The 27,908-nt window shown below is 40.5% G+C and overlaps 1 protein-coding gene across 6 annotated transcripts in view; it reads right to left on the minus strand.

Moving 5' to 3' along the window:
- Window positions 1–726: 726 nt before the first annotated feature.
- The window catches only part of LOC127055454 (protein zyg-11 homolog B), a 36,198-nt gene continuing 9,016 nt past the window's right edge, over window positions 727–27,908 (minus strand). For all 6 annotated transcript variants that reach the window (XM_050962427.1, XM_050962428.1, XM_050962430.1 and 3 more), the window contains 13 exons: window positions 25,015–25,180; window positions 22,562–23,316; window positions 18,318–18,458; window positions 17,148–17,324; window positions 12,110–12,174; window positions 10,741–10,840; window positions 10,600–10,650; window positions 6,814–6,975; window positions 6,661–6,708; window positions 5,770–5,967; window positions 5,614–5,666; window positions 3,684–3,781; window positions 727–2,103 (listed from right to left, as the gene is read on the minus strand). In XM_050962427.1, the coding sequence (XP_050818384.1) occupies window positions 1,913–2,103; window positions 3,684–3,781; window positions 5,614–5,666; window positions 5,770–5,967; window positions 6,661–6,708; window positions 6,814–6,975; window positions 10,600–10,650; window positions 10,741–10,840; window positions 12,110–12,174; window positions 17,148–17,324; window positions 18,318–18,458; window positions 22,562–23,316; window positions 25,015–25,180 (2,205 nt within the window). In that variant the 3' untranslated portion in view covers window positions 727–1,912. The remainder of the gene's footprint in view (window positions 2,104–3,683; window positions 3,782–5,613; window positions 5,667–5,769; window positions 5,968–6,660; window positions 6,709–6,813; window positions 6,976–10,599; window positions 10,651–10,740; window positions 10,841–12,109; window positions 12,175–17,147; window positions 17,325–18,317; window positions 18,459–22,561; window positions 23,317–25,014; window positions 25,181–27,908) is intronic.

Below are 27,908 nucleotides of genomic sequence, written 5' to 3' on the forward strand. Positions count from 1 at the left end.
TTTGGGTCATATACGATAGCAAACTTTGTATAGTTTAGTCTAATGTGTGTAGAATAGCCATCTTCCTGGGGGAAAACAGCATTCCAAATGGTTAGTATGTTCATTTAAAAACCTCTGGGTACCAAGGGATACAATGTTTCCATAAACTCTGATATTGGCAGATCGTGTGTTCCATTTCCTGCAATGGACTTTTCACAGTAGAAGTCAAGACTTCTCTAGTCTGAAAGGTAAAAGTAACTGCTCATAAAACACAGTTCTTCAGAACTTTAAAAAAAAAAATCCCATAATTTTATGTCTGACAATTTTCACTTCTTTTTGGGTCAAGGAAACTACATACATTCAGATGTATGTAGAGGAATGAAGCTACCCACATAATAGCTTGAGTACAAAACAAAGAATTATGCAATGTGATAATGGTAACATTACTAAAGCACTTTGTTAATATTTCTAACGCACACAATGTGCTGAAACTATTCAAGATTGTGGATGGTGTGTTAACTATTATAGTGAAGTAAAGACGTGTTGTGTCAGCCATCCCTTTCCCATAAGGTAAACAGTACAGCGATTCTCTCTTCAGGAATTAGAACTAAAATGCCAATAAGTTCAACAATAGTAGAGTCCTGTTCCATTGTTTGGCAGGGAGATGTGAAGACAGCCATTTGATAGTACAAGGAGAATTAGTAAACAATGCTTTGAAATGAAGGGAATTTGAGCTCATGTTGTAGCTTGTTTTCATCACTTGTATTTAAATCAAGTATCTGTATGCTGTGGAATCTCCATTTCATTCAACACAGCTTTTAAACTCATTAATAACAGAGGAAGAAATACGTTTTTACCACTGACAGCTTTATGTAAAATTTCATACTCCGCACGACAATGCAATTTACAAAGGACCTTATATATGATGTTGGGTTATATTTTGCACTGTAATGCATTTGGAATACAAATCACTGCACAATACTGACAAAATCTGTACAAGAAATGGCAAAGCAATCAATCAGTTATAAAAAGATGACCGCATATCCTGGTTCTCCTGTCAGGACATGCAGCTCCATGGGATGAGAAGGGCTATCTTACTTCAACTAATATTTTGAGCTCTGATGTGGAGCTCCCTCCTTCTCCTACCACTTCCTTAAAAAACCTTAGTTTTAAGTTTTGAAAGTCAAACTCAGTTTATCCTCTTAGTATTTCAAGCTTTCCCCTGTCCCCCACTGCACCTGTACCTATATTGCTTTCCTTCAAAGCAGCCAATTCAGTGTTTCCTATTTGGACAAAAGCAGTGCTAATCCTAACCTTGCAGAGGCAGCATAGATGAGTCATGGGAAGCCAACAGCTGGAAAAGACAACAGTCTAGTGCTGGAGAGACAAAGGACACAGCTTGCAGGTCCCATGAAAAGGAGTTTTGAAGACTTAGTTGGGTTTATGGAGGGCCCAAAAACGACGGGACATTCTGGTTACCTTAGTTACATGAGTGCATGCATGAATTTTTGTTTAAAGCTGTGATTGTGAAATTCACCATTCTTGCAGACAGTTCTATCCAAACACGGAGTTGGTAAACAGTTCTATATTCAACTATGACAGGGATGAAACAAGCTTTCTGTCCCACAATTAAGTCACAAAACAAGATATTCCTAGAGGTTTGTTTTTGGATGTGCATTCCAGACTATTCAAGTCCCATCTTGCTGTAGTCATCAGTAATCCTACAGGTATGACTAGACCAAGCATTGATCATAGATCCCCTCAGAAGTTGTCATTAAAGTAGACATTTGCCCAAGAGTTACCACAAGTGGTATCCAGTACCACAATTGTTAGCAAATAACTTCACTGGTGACCACTGTAGTACAAGTAACTCCAACTACACACGTGATAAAGGATTATTAGAGGATGGCTTACAAACTTATACCTGCAGCTTTCAGTTTGGTTTGGCTTGTGGCTGCTTTTTACATGGAGGTGGTCTCCCATGACGTACAATATGTTTTTCTAAGCTATCTAGAATGGCAATTGCAATTCGCTGGACATCTGGATCAGTTTGGCCGTTTTCCTTGATGTTGTATAAGTGCTGCAATCCACCTTCTTCAATTAACATGTTGCAATACCTGGCAGCTGAAATGAGATATAAAAAAAAAAGTTAACTGTCTGTATAGAAGAAAACCAATTGTGAAATACACTTAGGTGTTGGAGTTAACTCTGATCTATTTATTATTCCAGTCAACGTTTAGGAAATTTGAAAAAGTGTCTGCAAAACTGCATTGTCATTCAGTAAAGTTTCATTGTAATGGGAAAGAAAGCTCTTGTGGTTAAGATCTTTGACTAGGCCTCATATCATCTGGGTTCAATTCCCAGCTCTGCCACTGACTTCCTGTGACACCCTATAAAATGTGGATAATACTTTTCTCTCTCTCTCATTTGTGCTGCAATGATACACTCTCATATTTTTAGCATTCACATGCCAATGTGATCTAAGTACGTACCTAAACAGACAAACTGCTGTTATTGGTGACTGCTGTATGTATCAGTTACCATGACATAGTATGGGAGATATCACAACATTAATATTACCTCATTCTGTAAATAGGAAAAAAATTCACAGGAACCCAGTGCGCTGACCATTGATAAATGCGACTTTTTAAAATGGTACCTACTGTAAGTTGCCAGGAATGCACCTCTCCTCCCAATACAAAACTCCGTATTTCTGACCATTTGTATTATTGATTTAAAAAGGTATGTAACACACGTTTCAACTATATATGACGTCAGCATTTTTAGGCCTGGTCTACACCCTTCTGCCCTCAAGCAGATATCCCACTCCTTTTGAGTTCAAAGGTGAAAGTTCTTGCAGATCCTGAACTTGTCTTTTCTGTGCAATTCCGCCAGACACTTCAAACAGCTATCGGGGGGTCACTAATAGGCATCAGCTGGGTACACGATGAATATGGCTTAAAGCCTTGGGAACGGGACATGCCCCGCACTGCAGCGAAGTCCCAGTTGGGACTCTAACTACTAAAACTATCTAACACTTAACTTAATGGTCAAACTAAAGTACCTAAAACTAACTACAGAGGAGACAGAACAATGGGCTGAAAAAACTGCTAATATTTTTGCAATGCAAGACAAGGCGTTCCAAACAGCCATCATGAGTGGTAAGAAGGTCGGTGGTGCCTGATATTCCGCCAAATGAGTGCAGCACTCAATGGGGTGCCGCAGCCAACCCGCCAGATACTGCTAAGGTAAAAGTCTCCGACGACTGTGCATGTGGACACGCACACACTTAGAATGGAATTGACATGAACAAGCACTCGAAGAAGAACCGGATGACCATAAAACCCCAGGAGATTACTGCTTGCTATACTCTTTGCTCTTGTTTAAATTTAATGAGAATTTATGTTGTCCATAACTTTGCATTTTATTAATGAAATTTCTGAACAAAATTCATTTCTAGAAAGCCCAATGAAGTATTTGTTTAACATGCATCTGTTTTGAATTAATGTGCATATCAAAATCCATGTAGATAAAATAGCATAGTTTAAAAGAGTTTCTGCACCTATTTTAAGCAAAACCTTAACATGTCTTTTCCCAGAGTTAAGGATGAAGACCATTAGAACTTCCTGGATTCTTTCAGTTATCCTGGTAGACTATATGTTAAGAGAAAGGAATTTAAATGTGGTTTTAATCTTAGTACATACGGTTTTTGCTGCAGACATGCTGCATGGCCCACACTGCCCACAGCTGAACCCCAGGCGTCATGAAGCAGCCAAGTAGGGGGAAAAAAGGGTTGAAAGACCTACAGATAAAAAAACAAATACAGATGCTCATCAATTCATTTGGATACTGGATACCATTACTACCGAGCCCATACCTTCACTACGTATTTAGTTAAGGGTCTAGGTAAGAAAGACCTTTGTGATATGTTAGAGCAGGGGTTCTCAAACTTCATTGCACCACGACCCCCATCTGACAACAAAAACTACTACATGACCCCGGGAGGGGGGACCAAAGCCTGAGCTTGCCCAAGCCCCACTACCCAGGGCGGAGGAGCCAAAGCCCAAGCTCCACTGCCCAGGTGAGGGGGCCAAAGCCTGAGCCTCACTATCCAGGGTTGAAGCCCTCGGGCTTTGGCTTTGGCCCCGGGCAGTGAGGCTTGGCCTTTGGCTCCGGGTGGTGCGGCTCGGGCTTCGATCCTGGGTCCCATCAAGTCTAAAAACCAGCCTTGGCAACCCCATTGCAATAAGGTCCCAACCCACTTTGGGTCTAATGGCTGTGTTAGAGTCTTGGATGCTGTATTTGACTTTTGTTCCCAGTGCTTAAGATAGTTTATTTATCTTATTTATCAGTAAATCACGACTAAGCCATAGCACAGGGGCGGGCAAACTTTTTGGGCCGAGGGCCACATCTGGGTGCGGAAATTGTATGCAGGGCCAGGGCAGGGGGTTGGGGTTCGGGAGGGAGGGAGGGAGTGAGCGTGGGGCGGGGTGTGGTGTGCAGGAAGGGGCTCAGGGCAAGGGATTGGGGCAGAGGAAAAGGTGCGGAGTGCAGGAGGGGCCTCAGGGCAGGGGTCCAGACTGCGGGAGGGGGCTCAGGGCAGAGGTTGGGGTGCAGGAGGGGTGCAGGGTATACGAGGGGGCTCAGGGCAGGGAGGTGGGGTGCAGGCAGGGGGCTTAGGGCAGGGGGTTAGGGGGGCAGGATGCAGGAGGGGTTCGAGCTCCGACCCGGTGCCGCTTATCTAAAGCAGCTCCGGGGTGGCAGCAGAGCGCACTGGGGACAGGGCAGGCTCCCTGCATGCCTGCCCTGTTCCCGGCCCCACGCCGTTCCAGGAAGTGCTGCCGCCTATTGGAGGAGGGGAAGTGGAGGGCTCTGTGGGCACTGCCCTTGCTGCGCCTCCAGGTACCCTCAACCCCAACCTGCCACTGGCCACGGTTCCTCATTCCCGGCCAATGGGATCTGGGGGGGAGCGATGCCTGGAGGCAAGGGCAACACACACGGAGCCCTCTGACCCCTCGCCCGGGGTCCACTTCTGAGAGTGGCGCCGGGCCCGCAGCAGCATGGGGGGGCAATCCTGTGGGCTGGATCCAAAGTCCTGAGGGGCCGGATCTGGCCCACGGGCCATAGTTTGCCCACCCCTGCCACAGCATCTGAGGCTATTACTTACAGGCAGGAGTACCTGGCCTGTGTTATAGGAGAGGTCATACAAGATGATCTAATGGTCCTTTCCAGCCTTAAAACCCAGAATCTATGGCCTACAATACCACCCAATATTACTGTAGCTCAATAGCTAATATGCTGTTTAATTTCTTCATATGGTCCTTTGAACATTAATTTGAAAGTTTACCTAAAGAGGTAAGGTTGGTTGTAGTAGGAGACAGGAAAAGAACAGCCCTATATCTGGCTCTGAAAGAAGACCCAGGCTGACTCATTTCTCTCATCACTCCCAAAGGTCAAGCCACCTTGTCCAAGGTGAGATACTAGAGGTTACAGTCCAGAAGCCTGGTTTTGGTCATGGGGACAATGTTTGGCAGTCAACCTACAATGCTTCAGGCACGGATCTGTAATTTTTAGAGCAAGCTGAAGGGTGCTAGAGTTAGTATTTTCCAAACTTTAAATCAAGGCAGTAGTTACCTGTAGGCAACCATCTCACATTCTGGCGTTGGCCAATTCAAAATGGCTGAGTGCTGCAAGATAGAGAACCAAGTGCTGAAATACTTAATGCTATTTATAGGCAATTAAACATTAATATAACACAAAAGCAGGGAATATTTTTAGCTATTTCTGTACCAGTTCTTCAAGAAGAGATGTCCTCTGAGCGTGACTCAATGTCCAGGCCTGCTCTCCTCGAGATATCAAGTGAGCAATAATCCCAGCTGCAAAGTAACTGACTTCTACCTCAACACTGTGCAGTAGTTTACTGATGTGGTCTATAAAGTCCTTCCACATTAGCTCAGAATGTAGCTCTTTCACTTCTGCTATGTTATTCTGTAGGAAAAAAGAATTGAAAAGATATCAATAGAAATAATGATGTATTAATGGGTGTCTAACTTCAACTCAGTTATATGTATTGATATTAGAGGCAAATTTCAAAGTCATAGATGGGAGCTAGGCATCTAATTGTGAATCTTGCCTTTGAAAATCTCCCCCATTTTACTCTGAATTTGTCTAAAAGTTAATGGCTTTCCCTTCCTATCTCAAAACATTCCCTTCCATGAAAGACTCCCTCAAACCATTAAGACACAGGTCACTAAGTTATTTATGCTCTTTTTAAAAAAAGAATAAAAAAAAAAACTTCTAAACTGATCTTTTTGAGAATTTACCCAGTGTGATTTAGGACCCTCAAGTCCCATTGACTTTCACCCTTTAACCTTCTTTTGAGTACTTGAAGTCATCTGAGAACTACTCCCTACCCTTCCCTGAAGGCTCAGACTGTCTATAATAACTATTAAATAGCCACTCCTACATAAGGTGGTTCTTTGGGAACACTGGCAGTGTAGTCTAAAAATCATGATGTCAAATTCATAGCTCACAAGAACCTAGTATGTAAGATTAAAGGTTAAGAAAAGAAAGTATAATTAACAGTGTATGTTCTAAGCCAATTCTCAAATAGAAATTAAATAGGGAGACAATTAAGAACAACTTGTATTTCTGTGAAATTTATTATTTTTCTATTCTTACCAGAAGGCCAAGAACTTTCTGTTGGATAGACGACTCAGATGGGAAAGACTGTAAAGTGAAATATAGCTTATGTAAGCCACAAAATAATGGTTTGTTAATGCTGAAATTTTAGAACCAAGGAATGCAATCCACTGCACAAAACATAGTCCTCACCTCTAAGACTCTCATGAAGAGTTCTAGACCCTGATTTTCAATAAAGTGCCTACATGTGGTTGGAGATTCATCAGTGAGATTCCAAAGTGCACTCAGTGTAAACTTGAGTGTAGTATCCACTAGATTCTGATTTGTTTTCTGCTTAACTATTTGTAGAAGTTGCTGAAAAGGGAAAAACAAAAAGGACAGTTAGCTTTGAAGTTGTTTGCTCTATTCCTGTATCATCTTTGTTTACTTATGCACAGACTAGGCCAATGACTAGGGTAACTGCATTTCTGATTAGAACGGAGATTTATAAACTTAAGTGATTAACACAGTCAGTTTTTCTGTATATTTCTCCCAATTATTTTCCTATATACCGTATGCTTGCATTCTTTTATAAAGAGAGCAAGCATATTCATAGCATCATAGAAATGTAGGACTGGAAGAGATTTTGATAGGTCATCTAGTGCAGTTCCCTGTACTGAGATAGGACCAAGTATTATGTACACCAGAAGTGGCGTGCCGAATCTTTATTTATTCACTCTAATTTAAGGTTTCGCTTGCCAGTAATACATTTTAATGTTTTTAGAAGGTCTCTTTCTAAAAGTCTATAATATATAACTAAACTATTGTTGTATGTTAAGTAAATAAGGTTTTTAAAATGTTTAAGAAGCTTCATTTAAAATTAACTTAAAATGCAGAGCCCCCTGGACCGGTGGCCACTGAAAATCAGCTCGTGTGCCGTCTCTGGCACACGTGCCACAGGTTGCCTACCCTTGCTCTACACCATCCTTTACAGGTGTTTAACATGTTCTTAAATGAAAGAACATCTCCAATTATGGAGATTCCACAACCTTCTTAAGTAATTATTTCCAGTCCTCAACATTTCTTACTGTTAGGAAGCTTTTCCTAATGTCTAACCTAAATTTCCTTTGCGACAATTTAAGCCCAATGTTTCTTGTCCTGTCATCACTGGATAAAGAGAACAATTTGTCACCCTCCTCTTTGTAACAACCTTTTACATATACCTCTACCTCAATATAATGCTGTCCTCAGGAGCCAAAAAATCTTACTCCGTTATAGGTGAAACCGCATTATAACTAACTTGCTTTGATCTACTGGAGTGCGCAGCACCCCGCCCCCCCGAGCACTGCTTTACCGTGTTATATCCGAATTCGTGTTATATTGGGTCACGTTATATCAGGGTAGAGGTGTACTTGAAGACTTACGTCTCCCCTCAATCTTCTTTTCTCCAGACTAAACAAACCCACTTTTTCCCCCCCCACAATCTTTCCTTATAGATCATGTTTCCTAGACTTTTAATGATTTTGTTGCTCTTATCTGGACAAATTTGAGGAAGTCCAGAGCTTTCCTAAAGTGTGGTGGCCAGAACTGGACATAATACTCCAGAGGAGGCCTTAGCAGTGCTGAGTACAGTGGAAGAATTGGTTTTATGTCTTGCTTACAACACTTCTGCTAATATATCCCAGAATGATGTCAGCTTTTTTGGCAATAGTATTACATTGTTGACTTATATTTAGTTTGTGATCCAGTATAACCCCCTAGATCCTTTTCTACAATACTCCATCCTATGCAGTCATTTACCATTTTGTATTTATGCAATTGATTATTCCTTCCTAAGAGTAGTTCTTTGGATTTGTCCGTATTGAATTCCATCCTATTTATTTCAGACCATCTTTCCAGTTTGCCAAGATCATTTTGAATTCTAATCCTGTCCTCCAAAGTGCTTGCAATCCCTCCCCGCCTGGTATTGTCCACAAACTTTGAAAGTGTATTTTCTATGCCATTATCCAAATCATTTTTTAAGATATCGAATAGTATCAGACTCAGGACAGATCCCTGAGGGACCCCACTCAGTATGCCCTTCCAGCCTGACTGTGGACCATTAATAACTACTCTGAGTTCAGTTTTCCAACCAGTTGTGCATCCATCTTACAGTAGATTCATCTAAGGTATATGTCCCTCGTTTATGAGACAGTATCAAAAAACCTTACTAAAGTCAAGATTTACATCTACTGCTTTCCTCCCCCATCCACAAGGCTTGCTATCCTGTCAAAGTAGTATGTTAGGTTGGTTTGACAATTTTTTTTTTTTGACAAATCTATGTTGACTGTCCCTTATCACCTTATCTTCTAGGTGCTTACAAGCTGATTGTTTGATTATTTGCTCTATTATCTTTCCTGGTACCGAGGATAAAATAACTGATCTATAATTCCATTGGTTGTCCTTATTCTTTTTTTTTTTTTTAAAACAGATAAGTACAATATGTTCTCTTTTCCAGTCCTCTGGGATCTTTCCATGAGCTCTCAAAATAATCACTAGATGCTCAGAAGTCTCTTCTGCCAGTTCCTTCAATATTCTGGATGTATTTCATTGGGTCCTGCCAACCTGAAGACATCTAATTTGTCTACATAATTCTTAACTTGTTCTTTCCCTATTTTAGCCTCAGATCCTATCCCATTTAAACTGATGTTCACTGTGTTTAATGTCCAATCACTGCTAACCTTTTTGGTGAAAAAGGAGGCAAAAAAATTGCTGCGTTTTCTGTTATTGCCTTTCCCTCCTTGTTGAGTAATGGGCCTACCTGTCCTTGGTCTCCCTTTTGCTTTTAATGTATTTGTAAAGGGTAAGAAGAAAACTTTTTTTTTTTTGTCCCTAGCTAGTTTAATCTTGTTTTGGACCTTGGACTTTTTAATTTTGTTCCTACATGCTTATGGGTTGTGGTTTTTTTTCCATCTCTCTACCTCTTAAACCTCTTCCAGGATTGTTATGGGCCAACTGTACAAGACGACCACCTCTGTTTGATTGTTTCAAGCAGTGGCAATTTTTCTTAAATATTCTATTGCACATTTAAAAAAAAGAAAAAAACATTAAACTAAGGCTGGTAGGGGAAAATATTAAATACTAATTTAAGCCTCTGAGTGTTTAATAACTAGTAGCCACTACTTTTAGTGACTTGCATCAAATAAACTGGATCATGAGTCTGACTTTTTTAGTTCTCTAATGAATTCCATTAAGACCCCTAATTTCTTTTGAAGAGAATTCAGATTTATAATTGATCAATAGCTTCCTCTTGAACATGTATCCTGCACAGACATTAGGGAATGTCGTTTGGCACACTGGCTGGCCATAAGTAAGGCGCCATCAGAGATGTGTTTTGCGTTATAGTTTCTCTCAAGAAATTGAGAGAGCCATTTCTTAAATGTGTATTTCCACTGCCCTGAAGTTGAAGCCATCAAACTGCTCCTGAAACCAGGTCCCACAATGACTTCTGATAGTTTGTTCAGTGTTACAATTTTATTCCAAACTCCAGTAAAAACATGTTGAACTTTTTAAAAAAAGGTGTGAGATACCTAGTTTAACCTCTATGTATTGCTGCAGCCAGCTGATACCACGTGGTCTTATGTACTGTACCTGCATGGCAAAGTAAACATGTCCAAGCGAGCTTGTTTTCAAGGTAAAGTTAATTGCAAATAATAAAAAGTTTGAGTCAAGAGTTGAGTTTTCCATCCATGCTGCAGTCATTTATGTCCTGACACAATCAAGTTATTTACTTTGGCTTCTATTTAGCTGGGCCTAAAGGCCACCCTCATTAACATGGTGACAGAGTCCTTTCCTGACAGTCTGGAATGCCAATCTTTTCCTGGTAGCAGTACTGACAGAAGGTAAAATTTAACTGCTTATTTTTAGTTTAATAGAATACATCTAACTGTAGTCAATTTCAAAATGGTTTAAAATAGGAGATCCAGGGTAGCAATTTGTAAGAGACAGCATTGGACTTACCCTAACAATGAAGAGCTCTGCACCAAGTTGAGCTGTTTGCTCAGTTGAAAGCTATAAACAAAAACATTAGGTGAATACCAGAAAATTCATCAGGACCTGAGAAATTATACTTCAGCACTTCTACATTTATAAGTCTTGTACCTTTGCAGCTAGAATGGAGATTATAGCCACTGCCATCCTCTGCATATTTTGATCTTCATGGTTACATAGCCACTGCATAACAAGCTTGGCTGCTTCAAATCTGAAAGTTAACAGTTTTTATTTTCAGAACAGAAATTGCATAAGCCTTTGAAACAGAACATACACACCGCACATCAGACCAGGATCCCCCATGCAGTAGAAATCGGAAGCACTGTGCTTTGTCCCAACCAGGTGGAAGTGAACATTGGAATTAAGAGCAGGCAAAGCTAGTCTCAGGCCCACACAATGAGTGAAACTTACAGAGCAACACAAAGACCTGGCCTACCCTGGGGGGCGGAGGGGGGAATCAATCTAAGTTACGCAACTTCAGCTACATGAATAATGTAGCTGAAGTCGACATACTTAGACCTACTTCACTGTGGTGAATCCACTGCTGCCGCTCCCCAGTTAACTTCGCCTGCGCCTCTCGCAGCAGTGGAGTACAGGAGTCGATGGGAGAGTGCTCGGGGGTCTACGTACCAGTCTAGACTAGATGTGATAAATCAACCCCCACTGGATCAATTACCTGCTGAACCAGTGGGTAGCACAGACATACCCTCAGAAAAGTTTCAACATCAGCTTTTACAACAGCCTTTAGGTAAGCCAAGGAACACCACCAACAGAAATCTGTCTACTGAAAATGTGAAGAGCTTACAGTTTGCCAGCCTGCTACAGAAAATATAAAATCTTCATTTAGGCCAAGATCACAGGGGTTACTCAGATTTCAGGATCGCTCCCCCAGTGTCTCTTTTACTAGACGTTTAATATAAAAGCACAAGGTCCTCTTCTGTAAAGAGCTGAAGGAGAATTGGCTGAAGACCAGAGATAACCCCTCACTTTCTTTATCCTTCATCATCTGACCTAGGCATGTTGGATGCAAACCCTCCAAAGCCTTCAAACAACGTTTCTAAATAAAGGGACCACTGCAAAATGACAAAACTTCACTTCCCCAATTCCAGAGAGTCAGCAAACTGGGGATTAAATTCTGACCTCTATTACCAGTGCAGAGCTGGAGTAATTTAACTGAAGTCAATTCCTTTGTCTAGACAAGGATTTTTTCAGACCTATAATCCATATAATTATGAATTATGGGCCCAAAAATTTTTCATGTATACACACGTGAGTTACTACGGGATCTGACATCAGAATCTAACCCTATGAATCAATATCTGGTCTCCAAAATGGCAGAGTTCTATTCTTCCTGAGACTAGGCTAACAATTAGCATATTTCAAAAATAAAACACTACAATCCAGGAGATTAAGAAACAACCACCAAAACCCACTGATATGTTACTCTACATGCCATTTTAATTAACAGGATTAAATTTACCTGTTAAATGGAACATCCTGAAGGATCCTGTCACTGCATAGTGAAAGAAGGCAGTTCTTCTGCAGCTGTATGAGATCAAAAAAGTGTTCAGCAGAAAAATACAAAAATTTCAAAGCGCTTCCTTGTTACATCAGAATTGTGGAGTTTGATGGATCATGTACTGTACTGTAAATGGCTATACTTCTAAACAAGAGAAGTGTCAAATCAAAAACACGCACATTTTTCTAGAACAAAACAAAGTCCTTTACATAACAATAACACCCTCTTCACTAGAGAGAATGTGCCATACAATACTGGGGAGTCAAGTTTCGCATGGTCTCTTTACCCAATACAAACTATAAAGGCCTTTTTGGTGTGAAAGTGGTGTCAAGTTGTACAATGTCAATTTCTTGTTGTTAATTAAAGTTTCTTACAATGACTATTAATAACTGACCTCCGAATGGGCAGGGTCAACAACTTAATAAGAGCCAAGTAGACATGGCTACAGAGATATAATTGGCTGTACTATAGTCTTGCACCTAGAACATTTCTTCCTCTTACAATTAAACTCAATGGTCCAATAAGGTGGGAGAAACAGTTTTAAAAAAATCCGTAACTTTCTTCAAAGCTATATCCCAAAACAGAGCACTCCAGGCCAGTTCTCCTATCACAATTAATGAGATCTACAAATCATTCATGATCTCTAAAATCCATACTAAAAAAATAGTTAATTTGTTGCCAACAGAGGAAAATACTAGAAAACCATTGGAAGTAGCTTTGGGTAAAGAAATACCCCCAAAATATTTGGAAAAACAGGTCTGTAGCAAAATTGTCTAGACTGGGGTCTCAAACACACGGCCCATGGAGTTATTTCCTGCGGCCTTCCATAGGCAGTGACTCCGCTGGCAGCCAAGCTCCCCTCCCCCTTGCACGCCGCATCTCTGCTCCTTCGCCTAACCTCCCAGTGCTTAGGACTTTTGGAGGGAGAGGGGAGTAGGAGACTGGGGACATGGCTCAGGGGAGGAGGTGGAGAAGAGGCAGGGCCAGAACATGGATTTGGGGAAGGGGTTGGAATAGGGCAGGGGTGAGCAAACTACGGCCCGCGGGCCGTAACCAGCCCCTCAGGGCTTTGGCTCCAGGCAGAGGGCTCCATGCATTGCTCTTGCCTTCCGGCATCGCCCCCGCCCCCCGCAGCTCCTATTGGCCAGGAACAGGGAACTGCAGCCAATGGGAGCTTCAGGGGAGGTACTTGAAGGCACAGCAAGAACAGCATACACGGAGCCCTCAACCGCCCCTCCCCCAGGGGCCGCAGCACTTCCTGGAGCGGCACGGGGCCGGGGACAGGGCAAGCAGGCAGGGAGCCTGCCCTGGCCCCAGTGTGTGCCGCTGCCAGCCCGGAGCCCAAAGCCCTCCTGCACCTTGCCCCTCAGCTCCCTGCCCTAAGCCCCTTGCCTGCACCTCACACCCCTCCTGCACCCCAACCCCCTTCCCTGAGCCCCCCATACACTGCACACCCATCTTCTGCCCCAGTCCCTTGCTTTGAGCCCCTTCCTGCACATCACACCCCCTCACACACCCCGCACTCCAACTCCCTGCCCCGACTCTGCATACAATTTCCCCACCCAGATGTGGCCCTCTGCCCAAAAAGTTTGCCCACCCCTGGGACAGGGGCAGAGAGAGGGCGGAGTTGGGGTGGGGACTTTGGGGAAGGGGATGGAAAGGGTGCAGGGAAGGGGTGGAAAAAGGCAGGGAAGGGGCGGGGCCTCGCCTCATGGACTGGACGAGCAGTCTGAGGTATGAAGTTCAGCACATATAATTCTTTACTGTGAGTAGTTGCGAAGAATGTTTGTTAAAAGTGGCAATGTATTTTATATGAATAGTTACTTTAAAAAGTTCCTGGCATTACAGCTATGTTGATAGACTGTTAGTGTAGATCATCATCAGTGTTACTCACCAGATAAAGAATAGTTACAGGTGTTTATGTTTTATTAAAACCCCTCTTTAAATCAGAGTTTTTATAAAGTTAATACAGTACACTGTCTTTTAATAGTATACTATATTACTCTATTTTTTTCATTTTTGGCTATACTTTTGTATCGTTGTATGAAAAGATTTCAGTGATGCGGCCCTCAGGCCAATGTACTAGTCCTTATGGGGCCCTCGTGGTGATCTGAGTTTGAGATCTCTGGTCTAGACTAGTAATACTCAGACCTCAGTGATTCAGGAGCCAAATTAGCGATCAACATTACCCAAAAGAGCCACAATAGCGTGAATGACAGGAGAAATATATATATCAACTAAATATTATTCTCAGAGCAAATAAGTTAATAACTTTAGGCAAGCTGATATTTTAATTAGTTAATAACACAGTAAAAGCATCCTGATTGGTTAATAATTAAATCAGCGAGTGTTTTAATATCATGTGCTGCAAAGAGCCATAGGAGACACAGGGCTGGTCTACACTACGGGGGAAAATCCATCTTAGATATGCAACTTCAGCTACGTGAATAACGTAGCTGAGGTCGAGGTATCTAAGATCGGATTACTCACCGTCCTCATGGCGCGGGATCGATGTCCGCGGCGCCCCCTGTCGATTCCGCAACTCCGTTCGGGTTGGAGGAGTTACGGAATCGATATAAGCGCCTTCGGGGATCGATATATCGCATCTAGATGAGACGCGATATATCGATCCCCAAGCAATCGATTGCTACCCACCAATACGGCGGGTAGTGAAGACGTACCCACATTAAAGAGCCAGTTGCACCAGTCTGATTATCACTGCTCTAGACCCATGGTGGAAGGGAAACACTGTACCATATTAAAAACAGGGCTTATTTGCCCCCAGTACACAGTCTCTAAAGTTGACATTTTAGACTGAGAATTGTCCAAAACATACCGTCAAGAATGGCAGCCTCTTTCATTATATCAGGCATTTGCTAACTTTTGGAAAAAGGTAGGCATTCATTCCTCACAGCCTATGGAATGTGATATAACTTCCACACTTTTCAACTAGTCTGACCTCTTTGAAACATCTCACAAGCAAATCCTGCTAGGCCTAATGCTACTTTGCGGCTCATCATCCAAAATGAGTTTTGTAATTAGGGACTGTATAAGAAGTTTCCACCTTTCTCTTTGGAGGAAAGCTTTCCTCCAATACATTACATTAATTATGCTTTACTGAGCAATAATCCACAGGCAACATATAAGAACATAAGAATGGCCATATCGGGTCAGACCAAAGGTCCATCTAGCCCAGTATCTGTCTACCGACAGTGGCCAATGCCAGGTGCCCCAGAGGGAGTGAAACTAACAGGCAATGATCAAGTGATCTCTCCTGCCATCCATCTCCATCCTCTAACGAACAGAGGCTAGGGACACCACTCTTTACCCTCCTGGCTAATAGCCATCTACGGACCTAACTACCATGAATCTATTCAACCACCGTTATAGTCCTAGCCTTCACAACCTCCTCAGGCAAGGAGTCCCACAAATTGACTGTGCGCTGCGTGAAGAACTTCCTTTTTATTTGTTTTAAACGTACTGCCTATTAATTTCGTTTAGTGACCCCTAGTTCTTGCATTATGGGAATAAGTAAATAACTTTTCCTTATCCACTTTCTCATCACTCATGATTTAATATACCTCTATCATATCCCCCCTAGTCTCCTCCTTTCCAAGCTGAAAAGTCCCAGCCTCCTCAATCTCTCCTCATATGGGACCCTCTCCAAACCCCTAGTCATTTTAGCTGCCCCTTTCTGAACCCTTTCCAGTGCCAGAATATCTTTTTTGAGGTGAGGAGACCACACCTGCACACAGCATCCGAGATGTGGGCGCACCATGGATTTATATAAGGGCAATAGTATATTCTCAGTCTTATTCTCTATCTCCTTTTTAATGATTCCTAACATCCTGTTTGCTTTTTTGATCGCCTCTGCACACTGCGTGGACATCTTCAGAGAACTAGCCACGATGACTCCAAGATCTTTTTCCTGACTCGTAGCTAAATTAGCTCCCATCGTATGTATAGTTGGAATTAACTAATTAATATAGAGAGAAGTGGTACCCATATATCCAAAATTCTCTACCAGAAACTTTAGGGCTGTTTTTGTAAAGGACAACACAATCAGTTCTGGACTTTTACTTAACTCAATCCTGCCTGGATAATGATATCATGGCGATAACCACTGGGACATAGCTGTCAGATATCTAACGGTGGTATCTCTCCTGTTTGTGTCTCTCCTTTCTGTTCTGGTTCTTTGCTTTTTTGCTGGGTGAGGAAATGTTTAGCACAGTTACTGAGTTTTGTGCATACAATGGCTGATAAAGATGACAATAGGCATTATTCTTTTATTTGCCTCTTACTGTCCTTGGTGATTAGTTTGATTTCAGTAAAATAAAGTCTTTAAAAAAGCCATGCTAGAGGAACATTGCTTCTACAAACTGCACTGCTATGAGGCAGAGAGTTCAACAGGGATGTGACTCCAGGGAATGCAAAAATCAAGGACAGAAAGGCACTAGACATTCCTTGCCCACGTGTTTGTCAGTGGAAAGATGCAGCTGCTATTAGTGCATGTTGGGTGGGATCTCACCGTACAGTGACGCAGTTCATAGCAATAGTACAACCACAGATCCTTAATTCTAGTAAGTTAACTATCCGACTGCACTTCTACAAATTTTGTCATGCATCATGATTATATTAATGTACTGCAGTCTAAGAGTAAAACTGTCACAAAGAGCAGCCTTTCAAGTTACAATATATCAGGTGTGCATACTGTACACAAACACATCTGGGTATATCTGTTCAAGGCCATCGTTGAGGTAGAGTCAGAACTTGCCTCTTCTCTGTTAAGTTCATATTGTTTTGCAACATCTACAGGGATGGTTAGATCTCCATCAAGTTTACAAGAAAGCTGAGGCTCTATTTAGCTTACATTTAATACTTCATAGCATTAAAATAGTCTCAAAGCAGAAACACATCACAGCACCTGGGTTGTATTTCTATTATTAGGCCTTCTGTTAGGATGAGAAATCCACAGAAAAAAGAAACCCACTATTTTTACCTGTTGATGGTTGGGAAAATGTTCCATGGCCTTAAGGAGTAAGTGAGTGACATCAGCCAGTAGTCGAACAGGCATGCCTGCTGCTAAATCTTGCTTGGTTAAGTTAAATACACATGCACTTGCTGCTAACTGCACAGGCAAGTTCAGAGGGTGATTTCGCATTCCAATAACCACAAGCTGAAAGACAAACAAAATCATATTCACATTATATATAAATCCACATACTGAAGAGCAACCCTGGATCCATTGGTGATTTGGTGCCCCACAATTCCTCCCTACCTCTCACTCAATTCAGCAACCCAGTGAGTGACGTTTCAGTATCCTGAAAGAGCCTCTCTGCTTTTGCTCAGTTATTTCAAGCAAATAATCTGAGCGCTACTACAGCAATAAAGCTGCTAATTTACCACAGACCTATAGCCATCCTTTCTCAGGTTATGGTTTTGGCTTTGTAAACTTGTCACAAATACCTTATAAACAGGGAAATGGAAGAGTAATCTTTGCTGGTGACTGAATATCCAAACTCTCTTTACAATTGACACTAAGATGATCAAGCAGCAATATCTCCTAACAGCAAGGCTGGAAGAATCATGATATTTTCTTAAAGTCACTTGTTTAATTTGAAAGATGTTGATCAATAATCTTTTTTGCTAGAAAACTGAATCTCTCTGATCTCTCCTTCCATTGGAATGATAAAGATTGAACTACCTCTGGGGCTCCAATGATACAAAGCCAGTGGCCTAGGGACAGGCTTTTAGTCTAATAACTCCTACAGATAACTCAATAGTTTGTCTATCTTTAAGCAATACTTGTTCAATAGTTAGCATGTCATAATGCAATATTAGAAGACTTTTCTAAGCCGCATTCAGAAGTATTTATTTGTAAAATGCATTCATACTGCTGCTGAATTAGCCTGGTGCCTCTTTTCAGAGGAAAATCAACTCTTCTGCACCATTCACATCACTAACACATGCATCACTTTCACGTGAACATTAACAGAAGCTTAATGATTTCTACTAAACCTCTTAAGCAATACCAAGTAATCAAACAGGCAGAAGAAAGCTACATAACATACACTAAGTTTTCAGTATATTATAAGCTTTCCAGATGCTCATCTGAAGTTAAATTTACAGAACAGAGCAAGATTTTCTCATCTGAAGTATATTGTTTTACCTTTAAAATTTCAGGCTTTGTTTTTTCCATAATGTGTGTAAGGCTGAACAAATGAAAGAGTGCTTCCCTCACAAAGAATGCCCGCTCACTGTACCGTTTCAGTGCTTCAGAAATCTGAGTTTCATTTGCTTCTCCAGACACCTATGAACAGACAAAGAAGTTTATATTTCCTTTTTTAAAAGTTGTCATTATTTATTTCAGAATTTGATTTTTCTTAACTGTGCAAAACTATTGTTCCAAAGCCGGTGGCATTTTATCCAAATCTCTGTGTTTTTAACATTTCATCTACCTACTACATGATCTGCCTGCAGTAACCCAGCACTAGACACATTTTAACATTCCCCATCAAAATAAAGTAATATTGTACAGTATAAATAGGGCCCTACCAAATTCACGGTCCATTTTGGTCAATTTCACGGTCATAAGATTTAAAAAATTTCATGGATTTCAGCTATTTAAATCTGAAATTTCATGGTGTTGTAACTGTAGGGGTCCTGACCCAACTCTGAAGGCAGCAGCGTGGAAGTAAGGGTGGCACTGTATGGTATTGCCACACTTACTTCTGCACCGCTGCTGGCAATATGCTGCCTTCAGATCTGGGCACCTGGCCAGCAGTCACCACTCTCCGGCCACCCAGCTCTGAAGGTGGCACAGAAATAAGAGTGACAATACTGCAACCACCCTACAACAACCTTGTGACCCCCCTCCACAGCCCTCTTTTGGTCGGGACCCCAGTTTGAGAAACGCTGGTCTCCCCCATGAAATCTGTATAGCGTAGGGTATCGTACACAAAAAGACCAGATTTCACAGGGGAGACCAGATTTCAGTCTGTGATGCATTTTTCATGGCCGTAAATTTGGTAGGGCCCTAAGTATAAACCAAAACTCAGCTTCAATCCAATCTTTGACCAGAACTCCCTGTAACCAATCAGGCAGGAGGAGTGTCACTCCATAACCAATTAATGTTGCTTGTGTCCATTTTTGCCTTATAAGCAAGATTCACAGCTGCAAGATCCATCTCACACAAATGGGCACACACTGCTGCTGAAACAATATACTTGATGGAATCTTCTCAGCTGGTGGTGGTGCTTTGTTTTAGCCACACCAATGAGAGAAAGTTTCCTTGTTTTTGCAGGTTACTAATTAGTTCAATCAGTAGCTATAGCTTCCCAGAATTCTATTAATGAGAAGTATCATAGGTCCTATATTCTCTTTTAAAAAAAAAAAGAAAGAAAAAGATGAATTCTTAAAGCCTAGACTTTAATTCAACTTGCGAACTCATGTGAAAAACAACAACAGTTGCCTTCACTAGAATTTACCTTGAGTTAATTAACTTAAGCACTGGAACAAATTGCCTAGGAAGGTTGTGGAATCTCCGTCAAAGAGCAGACTGGATAAACATCTGTCAGAAATGGTTTAGTTCAACATTTCTCTAGTAACTACGGTTTGGGACCCCAAAGTGGGTTGCAATCCCATTTAATAGGATCACCAGGGCTGGCGTTAGACTAGCTGGGGACCAGGGATGAAACTCGAGCCCCACCACCCAGGGCAGAAGCCAAAACCTTAGCCTCGCCACCCAGGGCCAAAGCCTGAGACCCTGCACGCAAGGTCAAAACTAAAGCCCAAGGGCTTCAGCCCTGGATAATGGGGCTCAAGCTTTTGGCTTTGGCCCCCGTGCCCGGGGAAGTGGAGCTCGGGCAGGCTCAGGCTTCAGTTCCACCTCCTGGGTCATGTAGTAATTTTTTTGTCAGAAGGGAGTTGCAGTGCAATGAAATTTCAGAACCCCTGGTCCAGTTATTACTTTGTCCTACCTTGAGGGAAGGGGACTGGACTAGATGACCTATTGAGATCCATTCAAGTCCTACACTTCTATGAGTCTCCATAAAACTCAGGTTAAGAATACATTTTTCTTTTCTTTTTGGCAGTCAAGGCAAAAGAACTTAGGCTTTGGAGAGTATCTTTAAAAAATGTCCCTTGCTCACCTGGTATCTTTTTCACCCCCATTACAGCGAGCACTCCCATTATCTAATGCCACTGCTTTTTAAATCTCTTTATAGGTAAGCAATATGCTGTGGTACTTCATGTGTTTCCTAGGGGCAAGTAAATGTTCACAGACTGCAGTTGGTGAATTGGTATTTGCGGGAGGGGTGGCTCAGTCACACACACAAAAAAAAATTAAGTTAATTCACCTCAGGATATCTGAAGGGATATATGTTTGGCTCCAAGAGATTTGGAGAGAGCAAGAGAGTTGCCAAGAGACTTTGCATTTGATGTGTTTACATAAAATAGTTTACAATGAACAAGTCCACAATCAATCAGTCTTCTGCATCCCATATTGCTTGGGCCAAACAAATCTCTCAGATCTTGCTGCCAGACCAGGAAATAATCTTTCATACTACAGTGTTTGAGAGATGCTGTTGCCATCTTTACTTGCCCTATTGATAAAATACAATGTTGATCATCGCTAAACTATGATGCATTTTGCAAGTAAAAAAACCCACACCATTTGGAACTCATGTCCAGCTTCACATCTGTCTCACACACTACCTAGGGTTATCAGTTTATCTTCATAAGGTATTTCACAGAGAAGTTTTGCTGGACTGTTATACAACTGTTCTGATCTCACTGGAAATTACTGCCTACTGTTTATTCTTAAGTGGTAACATTACAAAAATCAGCTGCTCGCACATATAAGCAGACATTTCAATATAAGTGAATTTGTATCTAAATTCATGGCAGAGCTAAAACCATTATGAAGCTGGTACAGCATAATCTTGAAGAAAGTGAAACTATACAAAAAGCATGGTATGACAAGGAGACAAGTGAAAGAGCCTTTAACATAGATGTTTTGGTTTTGGTATTAGCCCCTACAAAAAGCATGAAATACCCTCATGAGAGGGCCCCTTTGAGGTGGTCGAGTAACTAAAATGAAGTCACTTATCAGCTACAAAACCCCTATAGTCAGGGTTTACCCCAAACTGTACATATTAGCAGAGTAAAAGCTTTCCATAACAGAGCGCCTATAGTAAACAGGATATGCTATGCAGATGAGAAATGCCAAGTATTGCCTCTCTTAGACTTAATGTCTGAGAGTAATGGGGAGAACTCTTTAGAGAGCATTATTTTAAGTGAAGGGCTAGCCCCCATTGGAAAAAAAGAAAAGAAAAGAAAAGTAAAGTAGTGGCTGTGTTACAAAGTCAAAAAATGGTATTCTCTAACAAACCTGGTTTTACTTACCAGAGAGACCACCACATTAACACTAGTGATGCACACCTAGTAAATAGAAGGGCTTACAGGACTATAGGGACAATGAGGGAACAGATCAAAGGAGAGATGCACACCCATTTTGGCCAGTCCAGATTTTAAGAAAGTATTTGAATTGAATTGATGCATCCAACACAAGCCTAGGAGATGTACTGATGCAGACCAGGAAGAAACAGCCCATTGCACTCTGAGCAAAAAACCTGTCTCTCACTGAACAGAATTACCCGGTAATAGAAAAGGAATGTTACACTACTGTGTGGGGTGTAAAACAGCTCAGATAATTCCAACAAGTGGTTCAGGGTATTAACAGATCACTCATCATTAATATGGTTCGAGAGAACAAAAGGAACCAACTCCAGATTGCTACACTGGAGTATAGCTTTGCAGGAGTATTAAACATATTGAGGGGTTTGAGAACAAGGTAACCAATGCCTTATCCAGAAAAGAGGGGGCAGAGGTGAGTCACTGATGTAATAAAAGGGCTGGGCGACAGGCAGAAACATCGATCTGAAAAAACAGATGTTGAGCTGAGTACAAAAGTAGTTCCTGAATATAAAGTTTTATTGCATCTACTGTGTTAAGTAGAACTGCTCAAACCTGTATACAAATGCCAATGCATCAATACGAATGAGGCTTTGAAATATTGATGCTTTATGCTAGAGGTCATGCCAAGAAACCAGAGTTTATTATGCCAATAAATAGTTTCAGACTATCCAGTGCTAACATCCTGTTCCCAGAGGTTTGATATCTCAAAGCAGTACTTCAATACTCATTGAGTGGTATAGAAAAATAGACAATTTACATTAAATATGACCCAAATTTTGGCACAGAAACAGTTACATGACGGCCCGAGCCACAGTTTTTAGCAATTGCCATTACCGGATAAAAATATTATGATGGGAGCTGAACCTATAATTTCATTCTGGAAGAGCCACATGTTTGTTATAACAACTTTAAATAGCCAAACTTAAAACGTCAAACCTTTAAGTTTCCTTCTCCTGTAAGGAATTCTGAGTAGCCAGCATCAGTAGCTAACAGTCCCACAAACTGCATTGTTGGTCGTTGTTGAATAAATGCTTCTACAGCTTCATCTGTAACATGCTTTCTTCCGGAAATGTCCAAAGACACAAGGTTAGGTAGGATATCTTTCTGTTCTAGTAAACGAAGTGCTATATCTGATGTGAATTGTTTATCATCTGAAATATCAAGATGATTCAGATATTTCAGTTCTCTTAGAACATCCAAAATCTGTGTCGTCGTCATTTTCAAGCATTTCAGGTGGTGCATGGTCAGAGACTTAAGTTGCTCCTTGCAGGTGAGGAGTGCAGTTATGTCAGTGACAGAAGTATTGGATATATCTAGACTTTCTAACCTTGGAAGTGATGCAACATCTGCTAAGTCTTCATTGTAGAACAGAACATTGGTAATGCTCAAAGCACGAAGACCAGACAACTGACTAAAGCATCTTTCATATGGGTCTTCCAAGGAGAGAGTTAATGAGTTCAGCACAAGGCATTGAAGGTTTTGTTTGATCCATTTATTGCTGCCAAGTCCGCTTATGATGTCTGTGATTGTAATATCTGCATTCACCCCCGTAGCATCAAGTTCTACCAGCTTGTGATGGCAAAATGCTTTCCGGAAAGCCACTGCAGAGATTTTTGCTTTGCGGATACAAGCTCGTTTCAAACGCATCTGGTTGCCTCGGAAGATGCCCACAGTTCCATCATTTAGCAGCCCTGTTGGAAAATAGCAATAAGTTTATGCTGTATTACAGAGTTTTTTTTCAAATCTATGGGGGGAAAATGACAAGGATTAACAAGAATAACTGGTTCATAATACACAGTTTGCAGTCAATGTAGTTATAATTAGGGGTGTACCAAATTCACAGCCATGAAAATCACGTCACGGACCATGAAATCTGGTCTCCCCCATGAAATTTGGTCTCTGGCTACCCAGCCTTTAAGGCAGGGCTGCCACAGCACAGAAGTAAGAGTGGCAATATCATGCCACCCTTATTTGTCCACTGCCGCTAGCAGGCAGCATTGGCTTCTGAACTGGCCACCTGGCCAGCAGCCACCACTCTCCACTCCGCCTTCAGAGCTGGGTGGCAGGAGAGTGGCAGCTGCTGGCCAGGTGGCCAGCTCTGAAGGCAATACTGCCTGCCAGCAGCTGAGAAGCAAAGATGGCATAGTATTTCCATCCTGCCATCAGCTTCAGGAAGCACTGCTGCCAGCAGTGGTGCAGAAGTAAGAGTGGCAATACTGCAACACCCTAACAGGCTTGTGATCCCCTTTTGGGTCTGGGCCCCTAGTTTCAGAAACAGTGCGGAAGAAATCACACATTTTTCAAGGGTTAGTCAAGGCATAAATAGCAACATATACAAAACCTAGTCTGCTTCATATAAGGCTGAAAACTTCAACTGGTAATTAACCTGTCTTTAAAACAACCTCGAATTATGGACATTTTAGACTAAAACTTGCATTTATATGGACCTACCACAAACTTATGAGAACTGGTTAGAAAGCTGACAAAAATTCAAAACATTTTGCTGAGGTTCCACCCACCCTCCATTTCCTGTCCAGTCCATATTGAAGACCAGGAGTCTGATATCAGAAACAGGGTGGTCACCCTTATCAAAAGATAGACTTTAGTGAAGACATATGTTAGGCCTGCACTTAATATATACATCGCTACCTGGATATAACGCCACCCAAAATAACATGAATTTGGATATAGCGTGGTAAAGCAGTGCTCCGGGGAAGCAGGGCTGCGCACTCCAGTTGATCAAAGCAAGTTCAATATAACACGGTTAGATTTTTTGGCTTCCAAGGACAGAGTTATATCAAGGTACAGATGTAGTTAGAAGAAGAAAATAATGGTTTTGACAGTTTTTTATAGTGCATTTCCTGGTTTGATTTTTCTTTTCAGCAACGAAATACATTTTATGCACACTGCTTACTGTGTAACATGAAATGAATGAAGGTGTTATAGCCAGATAATTTTAGATGTAATTATGCAGATACAGGGTGGAACAGACAGACTTCAGTTAATTACTCCATGAAAGATATTATTAACATTCTAATTAAATATCTGAGCATCTGCAGAAAGATATAGTTCATCAGATTCTTTTAATCCTGACAGAAATAAGAACCCCAGCGAAAAGTGCTGACATCTAATTGAAAAGAAACATTAAACTAAGGGCAAACATGGGACAAAGGACATTTTATCCATGAAGGCAGCTATCTATCCATCCATGATGCATTCAGCAGAAGTTGTGACAAAGCCAGAAGAGCAAAAATTCCTCTTCACTGGAGATTAAGGAAGAAGGCTCATATGGCTCCAGTGCCAGATCCTGCTAGACTATAAAGTAGGGGCTGCAATGTCATATTCTAGTGGAAAACCTACAGCTGCTGCCTTCAAAATAAAGATATTACCATGAAATGCCATAGTCTGCAGCAGTCGATCAGCCACTTCTTGTGGAAATATTCCTGGCTCCTGCAAGCACAGTGTTCCATCTTGCCTTTCTGTACAAAACTTTTCTAAGTCAGCGGTCAGAAAATTCAAGCAGATATCAAGTAAAGTATATGGAGATGCCTCCTCCTGTCATAAGCAAAACACAACCAAATTACTGAGACATTAGAGTTAAATCAAAAATATTGGCCATGAATGATCAAGCCCATTTATAAACATAGTATTTTGGTACCAGTCAGTGTTTTGTTAGCACAATTCTCATCACTAACGGAAAGGGTAGCATTACAAAATCAGCTGAGGGGACACCCTATCATCATACATTCAATTGTAACTATTAAATCTCTCACTTTGCATCTGAAGAATAACATCCTTTTAAATGTAGTTAATATATTAAATATGATCCTACAGTAATTTAATGGAATATACTGCATTATGATGTTGCTGCTGTTTCCATTTCCCTATTCCAAACAAAAGAGAGACAGGATGTTTAAAACTCATTATATTCAAAAGAAACACCAAGCTGGTGTAGAGACTATGCTTCTGTTGGATACTGGTATATCACCTGCTGAAGTGCAAAGCCAAACTGCTAATTATTTTATTGCAAGGTGGATTAAAATAGAATAATTATTTTTTAAAAATCAGATTAAGATAAATATATTTTTCTTTTTATAAATAAAATGTTTAAAATTAAAATTTTAAATAACCAATGTTAATGCCTAAGCATCATATAATCTTCAAATAATTTAAATAAATAACCAAAAATTCTACACTGCAATAATGAGCTCTCTTCAAATTTTTAATCAGTGTTGCTTTTTTAAATATACACAAACTCATGAGGAAAACATCTTTAACTGTGATAGTCAACTCAAGTTTTATAAATGTTTCACAATTTCATGCACTCCATTAAGAATCTATATTATTTTCAATTTTTATAGTGGAGCAAACGTTGACATTTCACAAATGCAATTTCAATTTCTGTTGTGTACAAAAGCTTTTGCCTTCATCACTTTTAGTTTAGCAGCAGATGCAGAGGGAATATTTTGTTTGAATGAACTAATCCAAACTAAGTTGAGAAACTACTTGGCATCTGAGAAAGCAGGAAAGCTTGTTTTCCTCTTCCAATCTATAAAAACCAGGTGGTAGACAATGAGATCTACTAATTCTAAAATCTGGAAGGAGATTAGATCCCAAAGTAACTTTGAAAATCTGACCCAAAAGTGCAGATAATCCACTAATTATAGTCAAGCCTTCCTTTGTTCTAAAAGAAAAATATGTTTTGATAAACGTTTCTTATGTAATCAGCATATTTAAGGCAGTTATATTTAACTAATAAAAATAATTATAAAACGTTTTTGTTCATTTTTAGTTGAATCCCAATTTCAGATCTAAATGCAGACCAAGAACAGAAAGTTATCTAGTAAATAAGAAATGCATCATTCACAATTTCTTAATGTGATAAAAATTGTAAAAATTAAGAATCTGAATAATGTATGTAGAATGAGATATATCTATGCATTAAAGCAGTTAGTGTGTCCTCCTGATTAGCAAAAATTTATTCAAAAATTAGAGTAAAGACTATATTTAGATGCGTGTTAACATGTTTTAGGAAAATAACTAAAAAGTACAAATGCAAAACAAGATTAAAATAAATGCTTTAAATCAAGGTTTCCTGATTGCTGATTTAAATCAACCCATGCTGCTTCCAATCTACTAGAAATGAAAAGCTGAAAGTTTAAAATAGCCTTAAAATAAGGGGCAATGTTTTATTAATACTAAAACTGATAAATGACAAATAGTATTTAAGTACAAGATTAAAAAGGACTGAAGACGACCTGTTCATTACTGTACAAACCTGGGACCCAAAGTGACAATTTTTATAGTCTTCTTTCAAATCATAGCCAACATTTTTTTACCTTGTGTTGGAATTATTATTTATGCAGAATATTACCATGACATTAATTTAACCCTAAATTCCTTCATTAAATCCAAAGGTCAAATGATATTTATACAATTGCACTAAAGATGCATAAAAAGCCTAAATAATAAGCAATTTACTACGTCCAAACAGTAGCAAACATTTATAAGCATTTAATCAAGATACATACAAACAGACTAAACCTGGGATATTTACCTATACTTGTTGGCTTCAACATGATCAGGCAGGTATTAGCAATGACCCCTTTAAGAGTTTACTTTTTATACCCGTAAACAAACAAGTGAGATCATTGCCAGTTACTGACTTCAGCTAAAAATCAATTTAAAACCATTCACCCTTATTTCCAGTCTTAATCCAGGTGAGATTTACAACCTTCTTTCTTTTCAAGGTCTTCATGCCCCTCCTTCTTTCTGACCAACAGTTTTTCCATTCCCAGAGGCTTCAACTTTGGAATGTGGGTTGGGAAGGGTCATGGGAACTCATTTTAAAACAGATTACTTTTGTCTTATTTAAAACCATCCGCAGCCACCCCAGTTGTCAGAGGCTTTTTTTCTTTTTTTCCCCCCCTTTTTAAAAAGAAGCTTTCCCTTATCTTATTAGTTATTCTTTGAACCAGACAGACAGTCTCCCTACTTTATTCCTAGTGACCTTATAACTCAGTATTTTCAAGGCCTTCCTTCTACTTGCTAGTCAAGGCCCTTCTTTACAACACAAACACAAACACACACTCTTCCTTAACCAAACTAACCCTAATTCTTTAATTTCATATTTATCCTACACACAGCGCCAAGGTATTGCAAAACATATCCTTGGGTGTATCAGACACTAACAGCAAGACAGGAAATAATCATGAGAAACCTCTGAACTTCTCTTATTAATACATAATCTTAATCTTTGAATATAGTTTTTCTGTTCAGTCTT

The sequence above is a fragment of the Gopherus flavomarginatus genome, chromosome 7, assembly GCF_025201925.1.
Source record: "Gopherus flavomarginatus isolate rGopFla2 chromosome 7, rGopFla2.mat.asm, whole genome shotgun sequence".
In the NCBI taxonomy this organism is placed as follows: domain Eukaryota; kingdom Metazoa; phylum Chordata; order Testudines; family Testudinidae; genus Gopherus; species Gopherus flavomarginatus.